Source organism: Haliaeetus albicilla, chromosome 19, assembly GCF_947461875.1.
Source record: "Haliaeetus albicilla chromosome 19, bHalAlb1.1, whole genome shotgun sequence".
Classification (NCBI taxonomy): domain Eukaryota; kingdom Metazoa; phylum Chordata; class Aves; order Accipitriformes; family Accipitridae; genus Haliaeetus; species Haliaeetus albicilla.
This window is the reverse complement of record NC_091501.1, coordinates 10,981,536-11,008,932: the sequence shown is the minus strand read 5'-3', so window position 1 is coordinate 11,008,932 and position 27,397 is coordinate 10,981,536. Positions and strand designations below refer to the sequence as shown.

Genomic DNA, 27,397 nt, shown 5'->3' with positions numbered 1-27,397 from the left:
CTCATGAATTATGAAAGTTAGAGAGTTATGCACAGCATCATGGTACAGCTTTCATATTCCAACAGATAAGTGGTGATTTAGTCAGGGTAGTTTGGGGCAGGTAATTAATTTCTGATTATAAGGCTGTTTTTCAGTGTGAAAAATAGTATGTTTTACTGCAGTAAGGACCTGAAATCTTTTCATGAAAACTTGTATGAAAAAAATGTAGGGAAAAAGCCCAAATACCAGTTCCCCATTTTTGTTTGGGACAAAACCCAGTAGACAAAACCCAGAAATAATATCCTTTATGTATTTCAAGATAGGGGAGAACCAAAATAGTTAATGGAACTGCATTCACTTTAAGAAGAAAGCCTCAGAACACCACCAATTTCCAAGAAGGGTCCACAGTTCAGGAAATCAAGAGCCACTAGGGCTCACTTCTCACCTTGGAGATGAGAATACCCAACTTCAGGTCACTGTCCCTTGCCCAGTTTGCTTTCCTTAGGTATATTGATAGGACACAAGTGGGTTCCTTGGGCAACACTGGGGATTGACATAAAAATGACCCTGAGGGAATCATATATTTTTTCATAGTTCTTTCTCATCGTTTTCAACATTAGACATTTCCATTCTTTCATTTTAAAATAGCTTCTCACTTGCAATTATTTGATATTACACTGTGTATTACAATGTATCTACATACACAATTAATACAACACGCTCTGTAGGTAGCATATGGAATACAGCATTTTAAAAGTCTACACAGAATAAAAAATGAATAATATATTCATATATATTGCATTTAATTTTGGTAAGAAGTACAAAAGTTTAGTATTTAATATTTATAGTCCACTGATGCTCAGAGACCTATAAGAATTGAAGTGATGGTTGTACTATACAGGTACAGTCCTTGCCGCTGTAAAACCTAGAGATGTCTTTCACTTTTCATATATGGCAAGTCTGAAAATATGTCTAAGTACTAGTGGATAGGTGACCTGAACAGACTTTATCTCAACTGAACCTTCTGTTTTTCATTTCTCATCATCTGTTCCATTATGTGTAGATTCATTAGACATGCTATGTGACTGACATCTTCCACAATTAGTGCTCACATATAATTAGATGCAATGCTGACAAGGACTCTGTTGTTTTCTATAGTTTCACAGAAAGGCCTTTTCCTTCTTCTTTGGCACCAATCCATTAAAACCGTTGCACCATGTTCAGCTGGTGACTGGGACTGAAAATAATTTACAGCCTTTAAAACATTGCTTGTGTATCATTAGCTCCACCTCTTGGATTAATTTTGTTTTTACAGATCCAGTAGTTAGTCCATAGGGGAATCCTCTCTGGAAATGTATAAAGTCCTGAGGCAGTGCATCTGGCTTTATTGCTCTATCCTGCAAGTTTCATGTTCAGTGCTTGATTACCAGTAAATTTTAATTACAAATTATTTTACTAATAATTTGGGTTACGTTGTCCTCTAGTGGCTCATATAGATAACTGCCCTGCTGACAGGCTCCTTTTGCCTTGTGTTTTAAATCCTCTCATACTGTTTTCATACAAGTCCAAGTCACCTCGGAAGAGGACTGATGCAATGGCCAAATAAAAAGTTCGCTTCTTACTGCCACTGTACCTATACAGCAAGTTCTATCCTCTATAACTGCGTATTATCTGCTTAAGAAATAGGTATTTAAAATAGTTCAAAGAAACAATAGAGAGTTGCAAGAAGATACTGTATTTAATCAGAGCATTTGATGGAAACAAATATATCCTGCTTACTGACAGTAACAAAGAATAACCTCAGCATGAATTTTTTTAAATAGGTTAAAGATTAGTTCACTTCCACAAAAGACATCAAGATCTCATACGAAGGAAACAGAACAGCCCTCCAGCACATCCTGAGGCTACTCACTCATAAACCTCAATTAACGCCAGGCTTTTGCCTTGTAACGTGGCAGCATCCCCTTTTATAGGAAGCAGCGAAAGCACTAGAGTGCTTTGCAGCTGGATGTTTGCCAGCATCATGCAGGTGTTTGTAAAGAAGAGGAGGGATCTGGGAGCGTGGAGAAAAATGCCAGGGTGCCTGCAGTGACAAAACGCACATCTTGCGTCACTTTGAAAAGGTGATACCATATTGTCTAACATGCTGAGTTTGTTTTGCCCCCGTGGTAGGGCAGTAGGATTGCTTCCAGCAGTGGCCTGGGCCCTGGTTACGGGAAGCGCGGCGGGCAGCGCTGCTGCAGGGACGGCGGGTGGGATGCTCCGACTGGCGAGTCTTCCCTTTCCATGCTGCCGCTTCCTTGACCAAATGCCATGAGAAATGAGGAGTAGAGGTTGCTCTGCAGAGAGAGTTTCTGTGCGTGTAAGCGGAGGAGGAGAAGTGCTATAAATGCTGCTGTTTATGCCTCTGAGATTACATGGGAGAAGGAGCAGTTACAAGTGGTGAAGAAATGTGGTTTCTGTCTTCTTAAAGAAATTCGTGGTGCACTCCAGCAAGATGACAGCTCACGTTTTCTTTTGCTGTTTGCAGTAATAGGAAAGACAAAGGAGTACTCCGACCTTACAGAGTTAATGAGAGGCTTTTTCAAAGTAGTGCGCCTTGTACTCTTTCAGGGAAATAATATATCAGGATTCAGTAAAAATTCTTTCCTCAGGTCCTGCATCTCTGGCCACCTTCTTTCTTCCTCCCTTTCTGGAGAGGCCTTCCTTTCAACCAGCAGTGTGACTGTGTGCCGGTTGCTATTCGTTCCCTGGCCTCATCGTCCTCCAAACACCGGGAATGTTGCCGAGTAGCTTAATTATACTTGACACAGCGGATTCGTGCGTTTGGTGTTGTCCACGTCCTGCCTCAGACTCGCACGTATACCCACACCTAGCAAGTGTCAATAACTGCCACAGCTGACAATGTGCTGACAGAAACAAAATGTATAAAGGCAGCCCTGGGGTATAAAATGCCTTCACCTCCTGAAATCATCTGCTGTGCCATTCTTACAGTTCACTCAGAAGTTTATTAGGCAACGATGGATGTAGGAATATTTGCAGAGTGTTACGTTTATCTAGTGCTCAGTGACTCTTCTGCCACTGGGGATCTTTTAAACCAAAGGCATGCCTTCAGTTAAAAAATCACGTAGGGTCTTTATTTCTTCTTAATTAGCTGTCAGGAGGGGGAAGGTGATGGATTTTATTTTTCTTTCACAAAAACCCTTCATTTTAAAAAGTGCTTCTGTAACTCTTACATCAACTTTTTTTTTTTCTTTCATGTTTTGCAATGTTATTTTTCAGGGGTTTATAATAGTTTATTTTGCCTTAGGTGCTAAGCAAAGTTCTGTTTACCCTCAATTCAGAATATGGGGTTTTGTCCCTTATGTACCAGAGGGTGAGTTGTACATATTGATCTATTTAAAGCTCCCCAACTACAATTTCTACTGTAGTGATTTCTTAAACATTAGACTATTTGCAGGTAGCTGTCAGTGGTTGCCCTCTCTCCACACTGGAATCTTTTACAGAAACCCATTACTGCTCCCCAGGTGTGCCCTTTCTGACACCCCAGCAGCGAGGGGGCTCTGCCCCATCATGAAAGTCGCAGTGGTGCTTCCCTCCACCAGCTGGTGCGGCAATGCTTGGGTTCCTCCTGCACGCAAGGAGGATATATGACTGATTATGCCTATTCCTATTAATCATGAAAATGTCGGCTTCTCTTCAAAGTAGAGGGGGAGGTTGCTCCTACCGACTGTGTCGGTCACTGTTCTCTTCTAGCTGTGTGTTAACTCCATCTTCCCGTAGTGCATTTTACATCGGGGTTATGTCAGCAGAGTCTTTCCAGACTAACCTGACCCTTGATGTCAAACTCAGTCAGAGATGGAATCTGATGGAAGCAATTTTTCGTGAAACTGATCCCTCATGACCTCTCTCATAAGCTGTCTGGGAACCGTATATGCTAATGGGAAAATAAAAGTGGTGACCTTGTGTGTTCTCAGACTTGCCGGGTGTAATCCTGCTCAGCACAGCAATGCATTTGTCAGTTTTTTGATGAGCACTTTACAGCCGCCTGCCCGGCGGGTCCCCCCTGCCTACCTGTGTGCCTCTCTAATGCCTGCAGATACGAACATGTGAGTGCACCTTGCTCAGTAACAGATGTCTTTCCAGAACAGATGCCATTACTCATTGCTTTTCTGTATGGATGTCGAAAGCATCCTTCAGTGGAAAACAGGTGATAATTTTATTTAAATCCAACTGTTTTCATAGGGCAATAAAACTAATGAGATGATAAAGCCTTGCCAGATTTTCCATTTCAATAAGCATCTAATCTTGAAACTGTTTTAATTAAGCTTCCTTATCAGATGTTGTCATTTGTGCACTGCCAGCACACACCTGAAATTACAGCTTGGCATCAGATTAAAAGGTGATGCTGTTTTGATTTGCACTGTTAAATCATTTCTATTTGAGGATTAATTTTTTGTTCGACCTTTTTTAAAGGCAGTGTTCATCATTATAGTGGCTGTGTATGAATGGTAACATACTTGCATTTTCTCTCATCAGAATAACGAAATGGTGGAACTACAGAGGATACGAATGAAAGACGAAATTCGAGAGTACAAGTTTCGAGAGGCGAGACTGCTACAGGACTACACCGAGCTTGAAGAAGAAAACATCACTTTACAGAAACTGGTGTCCACACTGAAACAGAATCAAGTAAGCATCGAAAGATTCAAGGCGCTATGCTGAAAAATGACACCATTTATCTCCAATTTCCATAATGTGATCCTGCAGACCACTTTGATAGGAGTTTCTTTGTATGTCTTTTTCAGTTGGGTTTTTGCTAAACGCTTATTCTGAAACAGTGTTATTGGCCATTTTTGATGCATGGGGAGGCCCTTACCTCAGTTTTAGGAAAATCCTGGAGTATTTCATTGCAGAACTTTGTAATAGCAGAGGAATTATGAAAATAGATAGAACTGGTTTTTCCCTTCCTGCTTTTCCTCTCCTCCCTCCCTGCACATTGAACTCAATGCCCCGCAGCAGAGTTCAGCCCTCTGTTTCCTCTCGGTTGGTTTCCTGCATGTCCTTTCCTCTTCTGAAGTGGATAAAAGGGGAAATAATCTTCTCCTCGTTCTCCTTTTTTTTTTTTTCCTGCTCTTTGGGTTTTCCTGTACCAGTGTTGCTCTCTTCTCAGCCATGCTAACCTGCAAGTTTAGCAAGCTTCAGAAGTAGGTGAAGGGATGTCATATGTTCCTAGTTTGTCTGTTGTGTTCTCCCTATTGCAGCGATTTGCAGCTGATGACAAACCAGCACGCTGTAATTGTCACTGCAGTGCTGAATGCTCCCCGAGGAACCAGCATACACAGCAGCCTATTGCATCCAGATGCGAGCAGTCGTGGGGTCTGTTCTCCCCCCCTTACAAAAGCACAGCTTCCTTTGCTGCTGGATGTATATACTGCTGAGGAAGCAATCAAGAGCACAGTTGCCCTTTAAATTGAACAAGAGAGATTTGTTCTCATGTCAGAAGAGTTAACTTGCCGTGATCAGTATTTAAGTATCCGCGTTGGACGATGTAACGCTTTCTGGCTTTTCGACACCGTCCAGACCAGCGTAAGGTCGCGCTCCAGGACGCCGTTTCCGTAACTGCTAGCAGATGGTAACGGCACTGGGTTGCAGCCCCTGGTTTATGTCCCAACCTACTGCCTGCTTCAACTGGGGCTTTTATCAAATAGCCAAGACTTGTCACAGTTTCTAATGGCAGCCTGGTAACAAAGCTGCCTTATTCCTGCAGGAGTATGCAGTACTATTTCAGCTATCTTTTACTGCTCTTTTACTGCTCTAGCACAAATGCAATTGAAACATTTAAAACAAAGGAGCTGTGCTGCAGGGAAAACGCAGATAGTAGAAATGAGTACATAGTTTCCTTATTTATGAAGATACCTAGACTTTCACATTCCTGAAACTGAATTTATAGCAGATCATCCTTGTGTCAGAGTTATTTACCAAGGTAGCAAATTATCCCTTTGAGGCACAGATTTTTTTTCCTCCCCAACCTCATAGGAGACATTTTCACACTATCAGGAAATTAAAGACCCCTTTATGGACTGTCCTAGTTTCCCCCAGCAGAAAATATGTTTGCAAGTGTTTATATTTGTCATAATATTTCATTCTTAATGAAACCAAATGCCAGCAGTCTGTGGAGAGAAAAAGCATTGCCACATTTTGAATGGCTTTAAAAATGAGACATTTTGCATCACATATCCATGCACTTGTGATTCCTACAATAACTTTGATCTACAAGGTAAAATTTCAAGAGCATTTTATACTTTAATTTACAAACCCATATGTTACAAGTCTTGGTGCTAAACTGTCATTATCTGGGTTGGGGGGTTTTTTTGTAGCTTTTGTAAGCAAGAATCTATGAGAAGGTTACCGTATAGCTAATGTAGACCTTTGGTTTTCATATGGATTTAAAATTGAAGAAGGGTTGTTTTTTTCTTTTTGTGTCCTTAAGTTATAAACCTAGCTACTTGATTGGATTTCATAATTTTTCAGATGAACCTGTCCCTCCAGCCAGAAAAGAGATCAAGTTCCTAAATGTAGATTTGAAAATATAATGGATTTTCCTTTTCTGTTTAAGAATCTCAGTATGACTTTGGAACTTTCTTTGTTGTTTGATATGTTTCCATTTTCTGGGTTTGAAGATTAGTGCTTCAGTTTTTAAGTTTGCCTTTCCAAATGTTTATGAATACAAGACTTCTGACAGGTTGATAAATATTCTACTCCAGTAGGAATGGTGGATGTCTCTATTTTCACCAGAACCTTGTTACATTTTGTTTAAATATCTATATATGTCAAATAAAAAAGTATTCTAGACAGTGCTTTAAAACTGCAGATAGTAATGTATTTGAGTTATGAAAGCCTCAACTGCCAAAAGTTTTTTTTTTTAATGGAATTGTGAAAATGCAGTATTTCTTTTTCTTTTTCACCAAGCTATTAAATTATTTCACCTGATAACGGGGATTTTTTTTGCATTTAGAAATGAAAAGGTAGATGAGTAACATGATTAAAATTAAACTAAAAAATCAAGGCGTGACCGTTTTTACCAGGAGAGTTCATCAAGCATGGACATGGATCTTTACAAAGCTCTTCCTTTTAATTGCTGTGGGATTTTCCAACAGTGAAAAGGAAGATGAGGAGGGCCAGCAAGGGAAGGCATTCTGCAGTGGGGATCTGCTGCACCGTCTAGATATTGCCGAGCATCTGGTTTTCAGCTAGATTGGGTTTTCCTAGGCTTTCCTTCTTGTTAGGGGCAATAGAGAGGACTGCATAAAGGCGGCGGGAGCTGCCTTTAAGGAAGAGAGAAGCAGCTGTTTTCCTCAGCCCACAATGCCTATAAATACTTCGATAAAATACTGCACCTTGGTGTAGGGTGGGAAGCCTGCCCTCTGAGAAGGAGAAAGACCAGCAAGTCCCTCCAAGCCTGGCAAGGCTGCACTAGGTCAGTGGGACACGCTTCAGACAGCGCTGTCGGGGCAACAGGTTGCCGAGTGCTCCGGAATGGCATCCCTACGTGCAGATCTGGACCGTGTGGCTGAATGAGCTGGTTACTACGTTTTTCTGGTGGTTTAAAAATCTCTAACAATTTGGGGCTTCTTAGAGTTTAAACTGATTGTATGAATAGTTTGCTGTTTGATTTTTAAAATTAAATGCTTCTTGAATAATGGAGAGTCTTGCTTGACACAGAGAAGAGAGTTGGGGCTCTTCTACCATCCATATTTTTGAAAACTGCTAAGACACCAAGATACTTGAGAGTGTCTATGCCCGAGTGACTTTACATCTGGTAAGAATTTAGATATGAAGTCATCTTCAGAACACTTGCAATTAATAAATCGGACTATATTAACCTGAGATCTATACATACCATGATATACCAACATTGCTTATGGTAATTCATAACAAATCTATGGTTATGGGGACATCTGCTACTAAACAGCCTTCTTTCTGTGAAATATGTTATTTATCCTCATAAGCTACTCAGAAAAAGGTGTTACATTTCCTGATTCTCACATGCTGAAAAAGTGAGCAGTGGAGTATTTAACAGAGCGCGCTCCACTTGCATTTTCTGTGCAGCCAATTCTCTGCAGCCGCAGGCAATGTCTGGTATTTCAAACTATAGTTTCTGTAACACCTATTTCAATAGGGCTGATAAATGGCAGGTTTTCATGACTCAAGTTTTAGTATTATGAATGTTCTTTGTCTTGTCTAATTCAGGTTGAATATGAAGGCTTAAAGCATGAGATTAAACGATTTGAGGAGGAGACAGTGTTGCTTAATAGTCAGCTAGAAGATGCCATCCGGCTGAAGGAGATTGCTGAGCATCAGCTGGAGGAAGCCCTGGAAACTTTAAAAAATGAAAGGGAGCAAAAGAACAACCTGAGGAAGGAACTCTCCCAGTATATCAACCTCAATGATAGTATGTATAATAACCATATTAATATATCAGTAGATGGATTGAAGTTTGCAGAGGACGGGGGCGAGCCCAACAATGATGACAAAATGAACGGACATATCCACGGGCCTCTTGTGAAACTCAACGGTGACTACCGAACTCCCACGGGTAGGAAAGGAGAATCTCTGCACCCTGTCTCTGACCTCTTCAGTGAGCTCAACATATCGGAAATACAGAAACTGAAGCAGCAACTCATGCAGGTAAGAGCTGAATTTAATGTTCTGAAGTGTTTAGACACACATCCTATGGACCCTAGTGCCAGCTTTTGCAATGATTTCCCCTAGTAAAATTCTTGACTACCTATGTTCTGTGCTCAGGCTTCTGCTTTGGTGTTTCTTCATATCCAGGTTTTGCTAGAAATATCCCTAGCAAACAGAGTATCTGTCTGCAAAAAGTCAGTGTGATCTGAGCAGATGTTTAGTGCAGAGGAGAAAGGGACCTAGTTGCTGTGGTTGCAGATGGTTAGATTCTTTTCCTGCTTTGATAATGGGAAATGTCCCTGAAATTGCAAGTGGAATAAAGTACTCTTCAATATGGCCAAAGCTATCTGCAAAAAACCCCACTAAAATACAGACAGACTTGATGATGCTCCCTTGCAAGTCAGAGGGAGGTTTTGCCATTAAATTCAGTTTGAACAAGATTTGGCATACCGTCAAGAGAGAACAAAAGGAGAGGAGCACTCCTCTTAGTAACCGTGCACTCGAGGAGCATGTGGTGTGCGAGATGCCACAGAGTGCCCTTGTCCATGCTGGCAGTCCCGGCGGATGCGCAGGCTGCAGGGGGTGCCCTGGGGACCATACAGCGAGCGTTTGTTCTCTAGTCATCCAAGCCCAGCCCAGGCATAACCAGAATAGGAGCCTGGGATGCAAGCCAGGTAAAAACTCAAGCTGCCAGCCCCGATGCTGACATCATCTTAGAGGGGGTACAGTGCCACACAGAAGGGTCCTGCTGCCCAGGCTGTTGAGCATCTTCTCTGCCGCAAGAGCTTGAAAGGTTTTGGCACCATCAAGGAAACATTCAGTGTTTTCTAGCTGCAGGCTTCCAAAAAGTGCCTCTTCCAAAGAGAGGAAATATAAATCCTTTACTGCTTAAAATGTAAAAGGCGATATGGAAGTAAAGTAGAGCAAACCCAGTTTTCAGTGCTTGCTAGAGAACAATAAATCCCTATGTGGTCTATCCTATATTTGTTGAAGAGTTAATTGTTTTATTTACTTCATTGCCAAACTCACCGTGGGAAGTTTTGATCTGAGCTCTGATGTGGCAAACACTGATGACATGTAGTGCTTTACACAAATAACTTTGATGCAAGACATACATAATTTAAGTGAGAAAGCTAAAATTCAGAATTTATTTATGTGAAAAATTCTGTCAACCTTTTCCAGTATTAAAATGTAAACAGTGTGTGTATTTTGTGTATATGTGCATATATAAAAACACACATGTGTATGTATGTATACATTTGTGGATATAGTATATGCATGTATATATTATATGCAACTTTTGATTTCATTCAGAAATACAATGATAAAAATTAAAAAAACCATGTTCAGAAGAAATGCTTTGAAATGTTCACGTTTTAAAATACAGCGTAAGCATTTTCAACCATAATTTACAATGAAGTGTATGCGATATAAATTTGAGTGAAAGCCTCTTGGAAATGAAAAAATAAGATTGTTTGGGCTATGTTTTGTCTTGATTTTATTAAATTAAATATTGACCTTGATGAATTGGCAGACTTCTACTTCAAAGATACTGCAACTGTATTTGTCACCTCTGACTTAAAAACTTATTTATTTTACACCTCTTAAACAAAGAGGCAGCCTTCTGACAGTCACTAGCTACAAACTTAGGACCCTAGAAAATAAACATAACCATTTTTTCGATTACAACATTTTTCGATGCTGGGCCCCAGCACCCTCACAACTGTACTCGCCACCATTGCTTGGCATTCTAATCCTGTTAAAAGGTTTGCAGTTTAAAAAGAAGGACTAGACCTAGGTGGAAACCTGATTTCTTTAGATACTGAAAAGGGTTACTGCAAAATGCTGATGTGTACTTTTTATAAAGTAATCATCTTCTCTGAGTTGCACCAGGTCACCTTGGGTCACGCAAATTAAATGTGAAAAATTCCTCAAAAAATTTTCCTCATAGTAGATGGGAGATTTAATCGGGTTCAAGCTGACAAAAGGTAATTCTTCAGCAAAACTGGATTTCTCTTTTTTTTTCCTCTACAATGTCTTTGCCATGTGGTGTTCATTCAGCCATATCTCAATATTTGGTATGTGTTCCTCTTGTTTTCTCTGAAGAGACTGTACTATGACAGAGTTGCTGAAGGAACTGACCCTCTCTTGGGAACTATTTTTATGTCTATAGGACAGCAGGCTCCTTTTCTGAGAGAAGCAAACTTCAGATTTGCCATTTTGTATGTGCGTGGCAAATTTTTTCACTCCTTAGTCTCAAAAAGAAGCCTTCACGACAACAGTTAGTATGACAGGTATAATTCCTTCTGCAGCTTTAGAGTGCTGTTGCTCCATAATCTGTGCTGGTCCCTAGGAGAGATTTAATTGTAACTGTTCCCTTTCCATCTTCTCAATCCACTAGGTAAGAAATGTCTTGCTGAAAATTCTCATATTCTGAGATTTTCTTGGAAAAGCTCAAGGCTTTCTGCTCTTCCTTCATGTTTGCTTTCCAGTGGAAACAATTCTCTATCTCATCTTTAAAGCCTAGGACTCCTCTCTTCCTTCCATGGTGATGCTTTCCTTATTCCTGAGGCCAACATCATATTCAGAAAACTTAGATTAAGTTCTCTTAAAAAAAGAAGAAAAAAATAAATCATGCAGCCCAGTTTCTGACACTCTTCCCCAGCTGCCTGGTGTTCTGACAAATATGAGACAGCTGAGATTCAGGGTTCTTGAGCTGAATTTTCCTGTTAATTTGTTCCAGTCTCCACTAGGAACTGTTCACTGACATTCTGATGTTAATTAAAAAAATAAAAGGGGGGGGGGGGTAAATAGTAGTGGTAAAATTGGTTTCCACAATTGCAAAGATAGATCACATTGGGAAGGAAATCTCCTCAAACTGAAGTCTTTGAAGGGAAGGATGCATTGCAAATAGGTACAGCTACTTGTGAATTGCTTTTGTTTTAAGATGATAAAGATCCTTACTGCAGCTACTAATTTCAGTGTCAAAAAAACCCCCACCAACTGGACTGAAAAATAACTGCAATTCCCCAAAGTTTGCTGTGGGTGGAAATAAGAGTATAGTGTTGTCTAGAACAAGAAATATAATTATCATACTTGGAAACAGCGGAGTCATTAATATGCAGAAAGTGTGCTCAGGGCTGAGTTGGAGCTTTGGGTTTTTTTTCCATTGGAAGTAGGAGCATGTATTTATAACTTTAAACAGAAGCAGATTAGCTTAATCCATAATTACCAGACCAGAATGAGTAAAATTTAGTAGATCTACGTATTTAATTTTACCTACTGTCCAAGTTGGTATATGGGTTTTAAAAGTTGCATATTTTCTCTGGAAAGAATCCTTTCTATTTGTAAGAAGTATTTGTTTCCAGAACCCATTTATGTTCAGCAGAGAAATGATCATAAAGATCCCCATTAACTCTGTTATAGTTTTCCTTCACGATAGAATATGATGGCTGAGATCAGTAATCTGGCAGGATCAATTCTGTCTGATTAATGTAAGCAGACACTGAAACACTGTGCTGCTTTAACACTGAGTTGTTTTCTCAAAGGAAAGGCTCTCTGGCTGGTAAGCCCTGTATTTATTTTTACACTAGTGCAATCTACAGTTAATTGCCTGCTTTGGTGTGAACATACCCACAGTGGAGCCATACACCTCAAAAAGCCAACTGCCTTTGATGTGTAATGTATGGATCTTTATTATCCATATGACTTCTCACCATAAGGTGAGGGGATCCTTTAAGTTAACCAAAACTCAGATTTTTCATGCAAATGTGTAGCTTACCAGTCTGAAGGAATAAATACCTTTATTTTCTGATGAGGGTAATGTAATTAACACCTAAGCCTGCTATACCAGGTGATAACAACTAGAGTTCATCTGAAAGTTTCTGGGGAAAGCAGACCTGGGGGACACTGCTTGATGGAAAAAAACAGAGGAAATGAGTGAAGAGGTTTCTGCTGGGTTGATCTCTGAGGCTCCCCAGGACAGGTCTGACCGAGAGGTGTGTGGAAAGCGGTCACCTTTTAAGAAGATGCCCTTGGCAAAGGGGAAGGTTGCCCTGTTTTGGATTTTCTCAAGAAGAGTGGTTTCTCAACTAGAGCACAGGGGATGAGCAGTAAGGGCGATGGCCAGCAGACTGAGGCAGCAACAGGGGAACAATGTCAAATGGAGAAAGGTACCAATATACTCATGGTACTCGTCTGTCCTCTTCTGCCCAGACTATGTAGTGCCTAAAATGGAGCTGTATGTAAGGAGACAGACTCTTCCTGGATCATAAAATAGTGATGATGTTTGGCCCTGTTTTTTAATTCTTAAGCTGTCAGTCACCTGTACACAAGAAAACTAGGCTGATTTTTTTTTTTTTTTAGATGTTTTTAACATGGCTTCTATTTTTACAGTTTTTGCCTGCAGTTGATTGCTGGTTCTAATAGAGGCCGTGTTTTGAAAGCCTGTCAGTAAAACCAGGGGATTATCGCATGCTTTAGTGCCTTACTACTTCTGAGCAGCAGCCACTGCTCAAAAGCCTCGTTATGAGAACATAGGAGTCTGAAGCACTGCTTGGAACATTTTGTGAGATGGCATTAATACCCTCTAGGTCTCTAAAAGGCTTTTCTTTTCCTTCAGTAAGATTTGTGGTGGCTGATCTGACTCTCTTCCAAATACTACCTGGGGGAATACTGTTAGGGAAGGAAAGGTTTTTTTAAAGGGTTTTTCACAACTGACAGCTTTTAATTCTCGAATTAGTAATTCAGCCACTCATAAAGGGAACGTGGAGCATGCCATTTTCACTGCATGTGTAAACATGGGGCTGAGATACTGAAACCATGGGAGAGAAAGAGCAGTAAAGCTGATAGGCTCAGGGTCCTATTGCAAAAGCCATGAAAGCAAGAAGGATCCCATCTCCCTGTGCCTTCCTCTGCTTCCCAATTGACAACTCAGAACAGGACAAAGGCACAGAAAAAAAGTTGGAGCGTTACGCTTCAAACTTGAAATAGGAGTCTTTCAGAGGTGTTAGCATGAGTAGCAAATACCTGAGCACATCAAACTCTGTCTTGTTCACTTGCTTTAAGATGCTGTGCGTTAAAACTTCTGGTGGAGTCCTCCATGACATCTTCTGTTGTTCAACATCCACATATCTCTGTGGATATTAAGAAAGGAACTTACTAGGTCAGAACCAGTGGTTTGTTAGTTATACCACAAATTCTGTTTTTCCTGCCTTGTCCTTAAAAGGATGGATTTTGCTTACAGTTAAGTGCTGGGAATGGGCAGACCTGGGAGTTGCACGTGCTTAGTGTCCTGATCTGTATTACGTTCCCACACAGTGGGTTATTTAATCTAATCTGTGGAAATGTACACGGACATTTGTTTATGGTATTTGCATTCTGTAATCAAGCCTTAATGAAGTTTGTAACAGTCCAAAGATATAAATAAATATTGTGAAGGATTAGTAGAGCTATTCATGGGAAATGTAAATTCAAACTCCATTGAGAAATATATATGTACCGGTGGAGTAGCTTATAGTTGACAGTGATGCAGTCCATATGTTCAGGGAATGTATGTCGTAATAAGTCCCGTATCATCACTCTAGCTGACTAGGCACTTAGTGCTTGGGCACTAAGTAATTCTTCAGTGGGCAACATGTACAATCATGACCTAGAGATGTTGCAAATTGTAACAGAGGCAGGGACTTCCCTAACCCTATGAGAGTTTGTTGTGGTTTAAGCCCAGCTGGCAGCAAAGCACCACATAGCCTCCTCTTCCCTGGTGGAATGGGGAGGAGAAAATATAAAGAAACACTCGTGGGTTGAGACAAGGATGGGGAGGGATCACTCACCACTTATGGTCATGGGTGAAAACCAGACTCAACTTGGGGAAAAAACAAAATCAATTTAATTTGTTACCAATCAAATCAAAACAGGATAATGAGAAGTAAACCCAAATCTTAAGAACACCTTCCCCCCACCCCTCTACTCCTGATTTTCTCTACCTCCTCCCCCCACAGTGGCGAAGGAGACGGGGAATGGGGGTTGTGGTCAGTTCCTCACACGTTGTCTCTGCCGCTCCTTCCTCCTCAGGGGGAGGACTCCTCACTCCTCTCCTGCTCCACCGTGGGCTCCTCCCTGGGCTGCAGGTGGGCATCTGCTGCCCCGCTCCCCTCCGTGGGCTGGGGGGGACAGCCTGCCGTCCGGCGCACCTCCTCCCCTCCTTCCTCAGTGACCTGGTGTCTGCAGAGGGGTTCCTCTCCCATCCCACTCCCCTCTCCGCTGCAGGTTCCCCCTCTGAACTCCGCTCTCCCAGAGGCGCCAGCGCCATCGCTGAGGGGCTCGGCCTGGGCCAGCGGCGGGTCCGGCTCGGAGCCGGGGAAGCTTCTGGCAGCTTCTCACAGGAGACACCCCCGCGGCCCCTCCCCTGCTAACAAAACACCGCCACACAAACCCAATTCAGAGTTACGCACGTCTCTCTCTGACTTAATTTTATGGTTTAGGTATATATGGCTAGAATCTATTGGAAGCCCTCGAGCTGTGTACACAGAGTGGGGGAGATGAATGTGATTGCAGAATTTTGTGTTCATCACGGGTAGGACGAGATCCTGGGTTTCTTACTTTGGCTCTGTTGCAGGTGGAGAGAGAGAAGGCCATTCTCCTGGCCAACCTGCAGGAGTCCCAGACGCAGCTGGAGCACACCAAGGGAGCCCTGACCGAGCAGCACGAGCGAGTCCACAGGCTCACCGAGCACGTCAACGCCATGAGGGGGCTGCAGAGCAACAAGGAGCTGAAAGCTGAGCTTGACTGTGAGAAGGGCCGAGAGCCCGGCGAGGAAGCACACGACTATGAAGTAGACATCAATGGCTTGGAGATCCTAGAATGTAAATACAAAGTAGCTGTTACCGAGGTGATAGACCTTAAAGCAGAAATCAAAGCCTTAAAGGAGAAATATAATAAGTATGTAGAAAACTACACTGAAGAGAAGGCCAAGTATGAGAGCAGAATCCAGACGTACGACGAGCAGGTGACGAGCCTCGAGAAGTCAACCAAGGAAAGCCAGGAAAAAATGGTCCACATGGAAAAGGAATTGCAAAGGATGACAAGCATAGCAAATGAAAACCATAATACCCTCAACACCGCCCAGGACGAGCTGGTGACGTTTAGTGAGGAGCTGGCTCAGCTCTACCATCACGTCTGCCTGTGCAACAACGAGACACCGAACAGGGTCATGTTGGACTATTACAGGCAGAGCAGAGTGACCCGCAGCGGGAGCCTGAAAGGACCGGACGACCCTCGAGGCCTCCTTTCCCCGCGGCTCGCCAGGAGGGGGGTGGCATCGCCCGTAGAAGCCAGGACCCCGACCGAGCAGGTGACGAAAGAGGCCACGGAGCCTGGCAAGGAACAGAGCCCGACGAAAACGCCTACCATTTCTCCTGTCATCACAGCTCCTCCTTCCTCCCCCGTCTCCGATACCAGTGACATCCGCAAAGAGCCGATGAACATCTACAACCTCAATGCTATAATAAGGGACCAAATCAAGCACTTGCAGAAGGCTGTTGATCGGTCGCTGCAGCTGTCGCGCCAGCGCGCCGCAGCTCGGGAGCTAGCGCCCATGATCGATAAAGACAAGGAGGCCTTAATGGAAGAGATACTGAAACTGAAATCTCTCCTGAGTACGAAGCGGGAGCAGATAGCAACCCTGAGAGCAGTGCTGAAAGCCAACAAGCAGGTAAGATGCTAATAAAGTAGTCAGTCGGGAAGGTCTGTTATTTATACAGGTCACTTACAAGCTTTCCCAGGAGTATTTCGGGGGAGAGATTTTACTCACAGGTTATTTAGCCTCTCAGTCAATCACGGTGAGGGCAGACCTTTCTTCCCTCCCTCCCCGCCTCCTCTTCAAGCTCTTCAGCTCTGCTTTTCTCAGCACCCACCATTCGCCGAGGGCAGGGGCAGAAGAGCCTTTCCTGTGGAGCGAGAGAAAAGCAGAGGGGCAGGGTGGGAGCAGCTACTGCCCGGCCTGACGCACGGGCACGTTGCTAGCATTATCACAAAATGGTAAGATTGCCGACGTCGGAAAACAAAATGGAGCGTGCGTCGAGAGGCTCTCGGGGACGTGCTGACCCCTCGCCAGGGCAGGTACTGCTGGAGCGGTGGGGGGGGCAAGTGTAGGGCAAGTGTTGGTGGCCCGGCTGGTGGGATGTAGTGGAGCGGGTGGTGCAAACAACCCATTGTGTTCTTCTTGGCGCTTGGTAATGCTCCACGGGCTGCAAAACTTGAATGCCCCCCAGCAGATTGAAGGGGATTAAAAATAAAAGCCACAAAAGCAAAAGCATGCCTCAGAGAGTGACAGGTGTAAAAGTGTGACCAGTGGCTTTGGACCATACAGAAGCTGGGCGTTTCTTTGATAAGACAGCAGGTGAAACGCTGAGTTATTTTCATTGCAGGTGGTTGGGATTTTTTTAAATGATTTTTCTGTTTAGTCAAAAATAATTTCTCCTGCCGTTGTCACTTTTTTTTTATCCTTTCAGAAATAAAATCAGGGTTTTCCTTTTTTTTTTTTTTTTAAGAAAAAGGACAACATCACTACATGATAAAGCTGACTGAAACAGTAACTGCAATTTTTTCCTTTGAGAAGGGTTCGTTATAAAGTTATATTTTAAGAGAATAAAAAATTCCAAATTATTATTTTGAAAATTTTCACAGCTTAAAAAAATCATCAAACCACTTTATTTTTGATGTTTCAGCAATGTAAATAAGCTGAGAATTACTGCATTTTATATCAAATGCCCAAAGAGGACCATGTAATGGTTTGTTTTTCAAGAGTCCTGTCAATTTTTTTGCACAGTATATTCTCCCAAGCCCTTTGTATCCATTAGATTCCACGTCTGCAAACATTTAAAAAAGTTAAATTTAAGCATGCAAATAGTTTTATTTACTTTGGTGCATCTCCTTATGCCCAGAATTAAATCGGAATGCAAGAGGCTGCATCGGCAGTCATCACTCCAGATTGCCCGGGACTTTTCTCATCTAAAACCAGTGCAGTGCTCACCACATGGGGGCATGAATCCTGGTTAACAGCTTGGGATACTATTAACTGATGACAGTGATGGGATTTCAGTGTTAAAATTCCCAATTGTCAAGCAGTCTGAAGTTACAGTTTCAAGTTTAATTGATTGTTGGATCTGTAACTGCATGTCTAGAGTACTGGGGATTTTTAAATTGCAGCAATATTTCAATATACATTGAGTCTTTTATAGCGTTTCCCCTCTCCAATACAGCACATGTTAAATATTAATTCAAGTAATTAAATACCATCTCTAGCTAAGCAATAATAGCTCTGAGCAATTATATGTGGATTTTCCATGTAATTAAAATGTAATTAAGATGTAATTGAGGTATATGGGTTTAGATTCCAAATTAAAGATTTTTTCCATTAGCATAGAGCTATCATTTATGTTTTGATACTACCAGAGAATCTAGCTCTATCTTGCTCTTTTATTGCTGTCAGAAATAAAGCATCATCCTAAAGCAGGCTCACTGAAATGGGAAAGACAGATTGCTGAGTAAGGAGGTGCTATTAACTAAACTGTTATTTATTGGATAGCAGCATAGATATTGGTAACTGTACAACTGGGTATAGAATCTTGCACTACAGTTAATACAAACCAAGTATCAACATCCTCAAACTTTCAAGTTAAAAGACATACTAATATAAAAGGGAAGGAGAAATTTAAAGTTATGGAAGGAGGGGGTGAGTTTTATTATGTGCTAGCAGTACTGTCAGCCTCAAGTGATGGGTGGATCCCAGGACCCAAAACACATCTCATGTTCAAAAAACAGGCGTCAAGCTTCATCCCCTTGAGTTCTTCCCCTCCCAAATAACAAGTTTTTAAGCAGCAATTAGCTGGGGATATTCTTCCCTTGTGGGTTTGAGTTCAGATGAGCCTACAGAGGACATCTGGTTCAGTTTTTCACATTTGCTGCAGAACCACAAGAGCTAGAATTTTGATTTCTTTAAAACCCTTCCTCGATCCCTAATGAAGCTGGCATTAATACGAAACTAGGTCTTTTCCTGCAGCTGGCGGGCAGCTGGATGCCCTGGCCTGTCCCCAGCCCCCAGAGGGATCCCATCCCACCTTGCCGTGCTTTGTAGCAATACTATTACAACACACCTGTACTTGTCAGCGCTCCAGAGACACTTTAGGTGAAGCTTTTTCGGTTGGAGTAATATGGGAGAGCAAGATGAGCGCAACAAGATGCCCTGTAAAAGGGCAAGACGTGCCCTTCCTCGGGCAGCTCGCCGTCCAGAGCCGGGGGGGGAAGAGCAGTAGCGGACCCCCGGGTCTGGATTTCGGGCTGTGTTTCGGTGAAGTCACACCCTTAACCAGGGAAGCACGGCTGCTATCTAGTGACCACCAGAAGTATTGCAATATCGGGTTAAAACGAGAATTGTGCCGTTTTCCTGGCAATGCAACTGGATCGCCGTGCGCTGACATCCTCTGGTACCCAGGTACCCGGGGGCAAACGGCTTATCGGGAGAGAAAAAGAGCAAATGGAGTTTCTGCTTCCAGACTTGAATTGTGTTCGCTTTTCTTCACAGTGACTCACCCGACTGCAGGACAGCCCTGAAGGAATCTCTCTTTCTGCCTCCTTCTTTGCCGTGGGCCTGGCACTCCAGCCGTGCAGATGCACCTTTTAAATCTCTAACAGCATACAATAAATTTCTGTTTGAACTGGACAAGCTGTTGCCTGGTTTAAAGCATTTGGCAATATGTGATGATATTTCTTTTTATTCTAGCTGTATTTTCTTTAGTAATATTTTCAAATAAGCATTTTGCCGTTAGGCCGAGCTGCAAATAGACTACATAAAACTCTATAACACAAAAAAGAGAGCAAGACTTGCTCTAAGAAACTGCAAACCTAAGCCTAGGAAAATGAATTATTAAATCAATTGCTCAAGATAGCAAGGCACATATATCTTCCTAGCTTGCTTGCTTACCTTGCCTTGATTTACGTGTCCATTTGTTTGTAGCCGTAATTACTGTGTCAGCACCAGTTTTGTGGAGCAAACCCAAGTAACATTAGCATTAACATGTAACATAAATTTTAAAGTAATATCAAATTAATGATACGATAACTTTTAGGACCAGTTCAATAATGGTTTGGATTTTGATTTCTAATAACATTCAGAAAGCAAAGCTGCCTATGAGGGGAATTTAATATCCTGAAGTTCTGACTGAAAAATGATCAGTTGTTCTCGTAGGTAAATAGTTTGATGGGAAGGAGTTGAGTCAGCAAGACCTTCCCATCTGTATTGGCAGTAACTATGGTGTCTCCAGCTCCCATAACTGAGATAACCATAAAAGTCCTTCACAAAAAATAACTTGATGATAACCTCAGACATACAGTACCTTATCTATAAACAAATGCCCTATATAGACAGAATACAATAGAATTTCCGCTGGGGAAAGCGAGACTGCATGGAAAGATCCAGTACCACGTATGATTTCTGCACTAAACTAACAGGCTACTGTTCTGCTTTCCTGTGTGAAAAAATAAAGTACTTACCACTGTAGGACTTAATATTCTTTCAGCAACAATTTTTTTACTTGGTTTGCTTCTCACACTGCTAATGTAAAGTAAATGGGATATGAAGTTGTCTTAGAATGTGAATATGTAGAGAAAATGATGTTTGTTCACAGATTTCAGGATTAAGGTGGCAACCTTTAGGCAGCTGGATTTGGGCAAACATCTCTTTGGTAAGGATAAGGAGGGGGATGAAAAGGATGTTAGTTCTGGCAGTCCCTGGGGTCCTGGGGCTTGGATATGTGCCCACCTCAGCCTGTGGCTGAGTTTTGGGAACGAGGGGGCTGAGCTCTGCATGCCCCAGCTCTCTCTTCCCAGATAGTGTTTCACACTCTGCAGAAGTCCAGGTGTTGGAGCTCTCTGCTCCCTCCCAGCCTTGCTGTCGGCTCCAGGTAATGTCCTCTGCACAGCAAATGCTAAGTGGTCTGTGAGTAATTAGTCCTGTGTCTCCAGGTGGCTCACTGAGGGGCTGGGTAGTGTGTTCACCCAGTTCCTCTGCATGACTCGTCCCATCAGGACTGTCATTAGCCCCTCTCCTGGCTTACTGCATTATTTACTTCCCTGAAGAGTAGTCACGTGTTTTTCTGCATTTTCATCTTTTTCTTGTGCTCTCCATTTCCATGTGTGTTGCTCAGATGTTGCACTTTTATGTGGAGCGAAGGTTCTCTGACACATTTTTGTAGTTAACTACAGCTTAAAGCTAAATGCTTCAGAAAGAGCTGTTGAAAATCAAAGCCAGGTCCTGGGCATTTGCTTGCTTCTGGCACCCCCTACTTGGAGATGCAGACTTTAATTTGCCCCATCCTTCCCTTCAGAGCGCTCTCCAAACGCACAGTTTTCCCCAGGTCATTAAAATCTAGATTATCCTGCAGAACTGGTTTCAGGCACAACCACACATATACGGCTCAATGGGTACAATTTTGGAGACTGGCTGAGAGGGGGAACAAACAGAAATAATTTAGACTAGAGCTGGTGCTGCAGGAAGAGTAACATGAAGCTATGGCTTCGGTTCATTTTGTGCCTGTTGCTCTTGGCACGGTCTAGCGGTACAACTGAGGTGACCAGACACAGAGGTGCCTCTGAGAGACAAAGTCCAAGTTCCCCTTCTCCCCTCAGCCCCACTCCCCATCACACATTCTGGCTTCAGGGTACTTCAGGCGAGTTTTCTGTCTCTTCAGGCTCCCCAAACTGGCTCACAGTAAGCACAGAAGAAAACTGTCAGGTGTGCAAAGGGTAGCAATGGGGAAAGGCTAAGTAATTATTCTTTTGGTGGCAGCTAGCCAATATAGATTGACTTAGCTGCATTGTAAAATGGCAGCCTCTGAGCCAAGGAGTCTGACAGCAATCAGCTTCAGTCAGCATCCAGGTCCCAAACTGATGAGCTGTACGTAAACTGAGCATCTGCACCGCCTGGTGCCCACTGACTCTTACAAGGACCTCCTGAGCGCGCTGTGCCTCCTGCTGAAGTGATGCACCGCTGCTCTGCTGGCCCTGGCTGCAGGTTTCCAACAGAAGCTTCCCCAGCTTGCTTCCCCCTTCTTTCCCTTGCCTATTAAAACCACATTTTTGCTAGTCTTATTTGCTTCTCTAGTAGAGCACTTGTACCCATCCGTTCTTCACTTAGGAGAGTTTCAGAAGGGAGACCCTCGACAGCCTGCAGAGGGTGTGTTCAAAAGTTTGTCTGGTGCGTGGGGAGCTACCAGGCACTTCCAATAGGTTTTGCAATTTATGCTTCATTTTCTAGATGTTGTTTTATGGAAAACTCTAATGGGGAGAAAAAAAAGGTTTGAAGATTTCACAGAGTCCTTCATCTGTTACCTTTATTCACCAAGTAAATTATATTTCTAAGTATTTTTCATCCTGCAGTGTTACATGTCTATTTAATTTACTCTGACATCCAGACTAAACCGTAGGGATCACAATGATCTGTCTGATCATTGTGCACAGTTTCAGTGATGTGTGAATTATTGGGTTTACATGGAATATATAATCCCACTGCTGAAAAAATTTAACTTTTTTTTTTTTAAAGTCTAGCATTAGGTGGCACATATCTTTAACTCATTTTCATTCCTAAACAAAGGAAAATCTTTGCATGAATTCTGTGTTCAGAGATGAGGTATGATAGGTTAAGGAACGTGGGGCTGTATTTCTCTTACAAAGCAAAGACATCTGAATTCCTGCCTTAGAGGCAAAGCAGAACTCAATTTGAGCTATAGAGTCTACCTGTGCTCACATAAATCACTTCTCCCTCATTAGTGACCTGAAAATTCTTAAATAAATCTGATTTAATCATATCTGTTAAATAGGAATTCATCCTCTGACGCACTATTTCCTAGATTTCCCTTCAAAAAAAGTAGTTTTATTAAACATGGTTAATCCTTCCCCATGTACATTTTTGCTTATGGCTGAAAGCAGATAGAAAGCTGACAATTTCTTCTTTGTCCTGCAAAGGTGTAGGATGGTATCTGCCATCCTATGTTGAGAAAAGCTGCATTCATTTGAATATACCCCTAAGTGATTGATTTTTTTAACATGTATTGCTGATGATTTCAAATTTGGCATGGAAAACCCCATCTATTTAAAATGACAGGTAGTTACTAGTGATTTTTAAAAATCTTTTCTCTCAATGTAAATTAGTGTGAAAGTAGAGAAAACATTGGTGAGTGTACAATTAAAAAAAAATTGAATTATTTCAACGCTGCCATTTCTAACTGTGCTATTTCCCCAGACACAAATGAATAAAGTTGTATTTTAGTAGGAGATGCTAATATGTCCTTTTGTTATGAGACATTATTAGTGTCAAATGTATTGAGTTTCAGAAAACTGAGTTTAAAATAGGTTTCCAACTGTCTGGTTATTACTATCTTTTATCACATCCCCTTGCTGGTTGCTTTAAACTAATGTTCTTCTACACTTCTTTCCCCGGTGATGGCTTGAGAACCCACAAGATCAACACGGGAAATTGATTGCCTGTATGAAATACTGCAACTTATTATGCACTGAATAAAGTGAAAAAACAACCATAACTCCCTCTGAGTAAATGTAAAAGGAAACATTTTTTTCTTCATCTCATTCAATGGCAATAATTTTAAATGTCTTATAGCAGCAGTAGGTATAAAGCCTCTGCAAAGCTATGTATTTTGAATAACTTCAAAATGATACTAAACTTCATAGGTAAAGCAGAAGGTTCAACTCTTGCAAAAATAAGACAAATGTAACTATTAAAAGCAGTAGAGCAGTAAATTAAAGAGATTTAATGGATGAAATTGAAAAAAGAAAGGAAGGAGCAGAAAAAATGAAGGGAATAGGATGACTACAAAGCCTTGCTTTCCTGTTAGGTCAAAATTGTAATTTACAATTTTTTTTTCTTTTCTTGTAGTGGTTAAAACCACCAAAATAATGCTGGTTTGCACAACAGTAGGCATGGCCAGCATTCAGACGTAAAAGCAGGCTGTCAGATCCTGGCAGTCACCTTGCCTAAGGAAAGCCTCAGCTGGCAGGGAGCGTGAGGCGAAACACATTGGTTCCCACCTTGGCTCCAGGGGCCGCGTCTCCCGTGCCATGCGTCATGTTTGCAACACGGTCGTGGGATGCACCTGGGTGGTTACTGCAGCTCAAATGACATGGTAGCAGCTCCTTAAGCTGTAGTAACTTACTTGCCTGAGTCCTCAACATGCAGCTGCAGAGTTTTGCAGAGCCATTTAAGGTGTCGAGATGTTGCCAGTACATTTAAATTGGCTTTGTCCTTCCAACTGCTTTCTCCTTTTCCTGGTTTCATGGAGTACAACTTAAAAGAAGACATTAAAGGGTGCAGCACAATGAAGCTCAGGTCTAATTTCTTTTACTGTGTGAATGAAGAAGGAAATCAAAAGTAAAATCAAGCATGGCATCTTAGCTGTTGCCAGATATTTGTCTGATAAGCGTATATCCTTGTTTGTCTTTTCAGACAGCTGAAGTGGCACTAGCCAATTTGAAGAATAAATACGAAAACGAAAAAGCAATGGTGACTGAAACCATGACCAAACTACGGAATGAATTAAAGGCTTTGAAGGAAGATGCAGCAACCTTCTCATCCTTGAGAGCAATGTTTGCAACCAGGTAAGGGAAATGGTTTCACCATCTGGCTCAGCATTGTAAAAGTAAATATGTGTGTGCTAAGTGAGAACAGACTTAGCTGTGTATGTTGGGTGCTTAGGAGGAGAGACAGAAATTATTTTCTACAAGGTCAGAGGTTTGCTGGATGAAGGTGAGTGAGTCTTAGAGTGCACACTGTGCAAAACCTGCAAGCTTTCAAGTGCTGCTGAGATGCGTGTCTTGGAAAATAAAGCTGGAGAATAGCAATGTCAATACAACCTTGAGTAAAGTGTTATAAATGCCAATATATTCCTCTGGTATATTTGCATTTATAGGGCTTTTTAAAGTGGAAATCAAATAGTAGATTTATGTGGCTGAGTTTCACATTCAGAAGTACACAGTGATTCTTTCATGTAAAGCTATCGATGTAAAGTTAATGATGATCTTTAGAAACCCATGTTTTCATTATCGTGAGATTTATTACTTACCCCTAGTAATATCTATTTCATCAACCAGCCTGTGCTGTAATCCAGCACTAATAATTGTGAGGCCACTGCAATTTCCCACTCCAGCATGAATTCTTATTTTCTCACTCGGTGATATTCAATTTATTATCTTCTCCTTCACAGGATAAAAGTTTCACTTATTTTCTGTAACATAGTTACTCCTGGCAGGACAGTAATTAATCATCTCTCATCTTTCCTTCTCCCACACCTTCTTCAGAAGAGCTTTTGGTTTTAGCTGCTTTTTAAAAGTTTGCCTAAAAATAATTTTTTTTAAAGATCCAACATTTTAATCAATGAACTCTTAATTCCCAAGCATGCAAGGAAATTAGTATCCTTAGGAAATTATTCTGTTATATCAAGGCTTTTTTTTCCCCTTATGGTCAAAGACAATATAGGTTCGTTGCTTGTGCTTTAGTCCATAAGTGATAAGATGTCTTCATGCCTCATGCCAGCATCTCTCCAGTGTTCCCTGTGGTATATATAGGTGCCATCTCACCTCTTCCAGCCTTCTAAGGTCCTTGTTGCTTAGTGACAGTGGCAGCAGCAGCTGGGAGAGGTGGGAAGGAAGGAGAAGGGACATTGACATGCCATGACATGGGTGCTGTGTACAAATTCATCATAGGTCCATCGTCAGAAGAGTACGTGTAGTGCCATAATGGAAATGAAGAACCAACTCAGCAGGTGGTGTGAACCAAGGTAGCTCCATTGATTTCATTGGCATCTAAAGATTTTCTTCAAGAACGGGAATTTGTGTGTGTGTATTAGAAATGTATGTGTCGATCTTTATTTGCAAGCTCATTATTCTAGGGGATACATGATTGTACTAACCCTATAGACTACTTGGAAGGCTACTAACTCCAGGGGAGAGGAGTGGCATCATAAGCATAAAGCAAAAAAGGGTCTTGCGTGGAGCATAAATCATCAGCCTACAAGGTAATAGAAGTTTGCGAAGATTTAGAAGTTGTTACTTAAAGGGAATGTTAGGTTGTTGGTGTGCTGAATGCTCTTTATCCTATTTATGCATTCTGAGTGCACACTTCTGTTGGGTTTAAGGCTTAAGGTTTAATATCTTCTGTGAGAATTAGGCTTAAATGATGCTATTCATCTAGGTGCCTTTTCTAGGTGTCTTGTGTGCAGGATGCAATGAAGCTTCTGTTTCTCTTCTATGAACTATAAAGGGAATCTGGGTGACTTGCTGAGTTACAGATTTCCACTTTGTAAATGTCTAATATTAACAGAGATACCCCCACCCAAGCATCTACTGCTGTTGGTAAACTCCATGCAACAGTGATTAAACACTCAGTGCATGGCCTGTGGAATGTATCCCTGCCCTTGAGGTTGTAAGTTTTGCCCAGTATTTTCTGAGCACAGTTATAAAAAGTCATTCACTGCAAGGTCGTGTGCATCAGTGTGCTCCTATAGATTTTTCTGTTGTAAAATATTCCTTTTCCTTCCTTGCTGTGGAATATAATGGCCTTTATAATTAAATCAATCTTCCTAAATGTTCAAATCATTGACTCATTCTGAATAGTCCATTTGGAATAGCATTTGCTTAAATGACAGAGAGCTGATATATTCTAGATGTCTGTTGAAGAATAGAAACCTGTTTGAAAATACAAGACTCTAAGATTCTCCATGCAGTAACATTAGATGCAATAGCAACCTTCAGCATATAAGAGCAATCGTTTAGTCTTCTGTTGAATAAAACAGTGGTTTCCATGGTTATCCTGCATCACATGGTTCTTACTCCTGAATTTGTACTGTAGGGAGTACATCCCTCTGATAGTAGAGTTATATTATAGATCTGAAAATAATTTCATATACTGTTTGATAGAGCAATATCCTTTCTCTTTCATAAACCATCCTTTTCTGTTCATTTGGTGCCCAAATGGATGTTCATTCTGGTGGTGAACTTGTGTGGTTTCTTCCTCAAATGCACTGGATAAATGTCATATTACATTATAAGGAGAGCACAGCACATCTGTTTCCAGTCTGAACAGCGAAGATAACAACTTTTATTCAAAGCTCCTCTATGCAGAAAGCAGGAGCCATCCTTTTTCTGTGTTTTTCCTTGACACTTGTGCATCCTTCCATTCCTTAATTTCTTTCTTCAGTTCTTCTCTCCTCCGGCTCAGGTCCTTCTGTCCTGCTTGTACCTCTACTTTTGCTCTTTTTCCTTCAGGGACTGTTTTTTTCCCAAACCAAAAATCTCTGTGGTTCTGATCTCTACACCTTCCTCCTTCCCTCTTCATTAGCCTTGTGATCCCTTTCTGAATTTATTTCAGACCTGTCAAGAATATGTCTTCAATACAGTTCAAACTCCCTTTTTCCCAAACACCTCTCTTTAAAAAAAGAAAGCAACAGCATATAAAACCTTCTTTCCTGTGGGATGCATGGGGTTGGCAGAGCAGAGTTGAAGTTCCTGTGCGATGCCAGGGCCATGTGCTGCCCATCAGATTTGCAGCTCCTGCCTTTAGCCTGCTTATTTTGTCCTGGGCTGCTTCTGGTGAGACCCTTTCCTGCCCCTCCTGTCATTTCCCTTCACTCCAACCCCGAGTCGCTGACCCAGGGTGGGAGCT

The 27,397-nt window shown here is 41.8% G+C and overlaps 1 protein-coding gene across 7 annotated transcripts in view; it reads left to right on the top strand.

The window, feature by feature from the left end:
- The window catches only part of BICD1 (BICD cargo adaptor 1), a 182,695-nt gene that overhangs the window by 123,294 nt on the left and 32,004 nt on the right, over positions 1–27,397 (top strand). For all 7 annotated transcript variants that reach the window (XM_069807594.1, XM_069807593.1, XM_069807596.1 and 4 more), the window contains exons 3-6: positions 4,519–4,671; positions 8,233–8,670; positions 15,287–16,381; positions 24,185–24,336. In XM_069807594.1, coding sequence (XP_069663695.1) covers positions 4,519–4,671; positions 8,233–8,670; positions 15,287–16,381; positions 24,185–24,336 — 1,838 coding nt within the window. The remainder of the gene's footprint in view (positions 1–4,518; positions 4,672–8,232; positions 8,671–15,286; positions 16,382–24,184; positions 24,337–27,397) is intronic.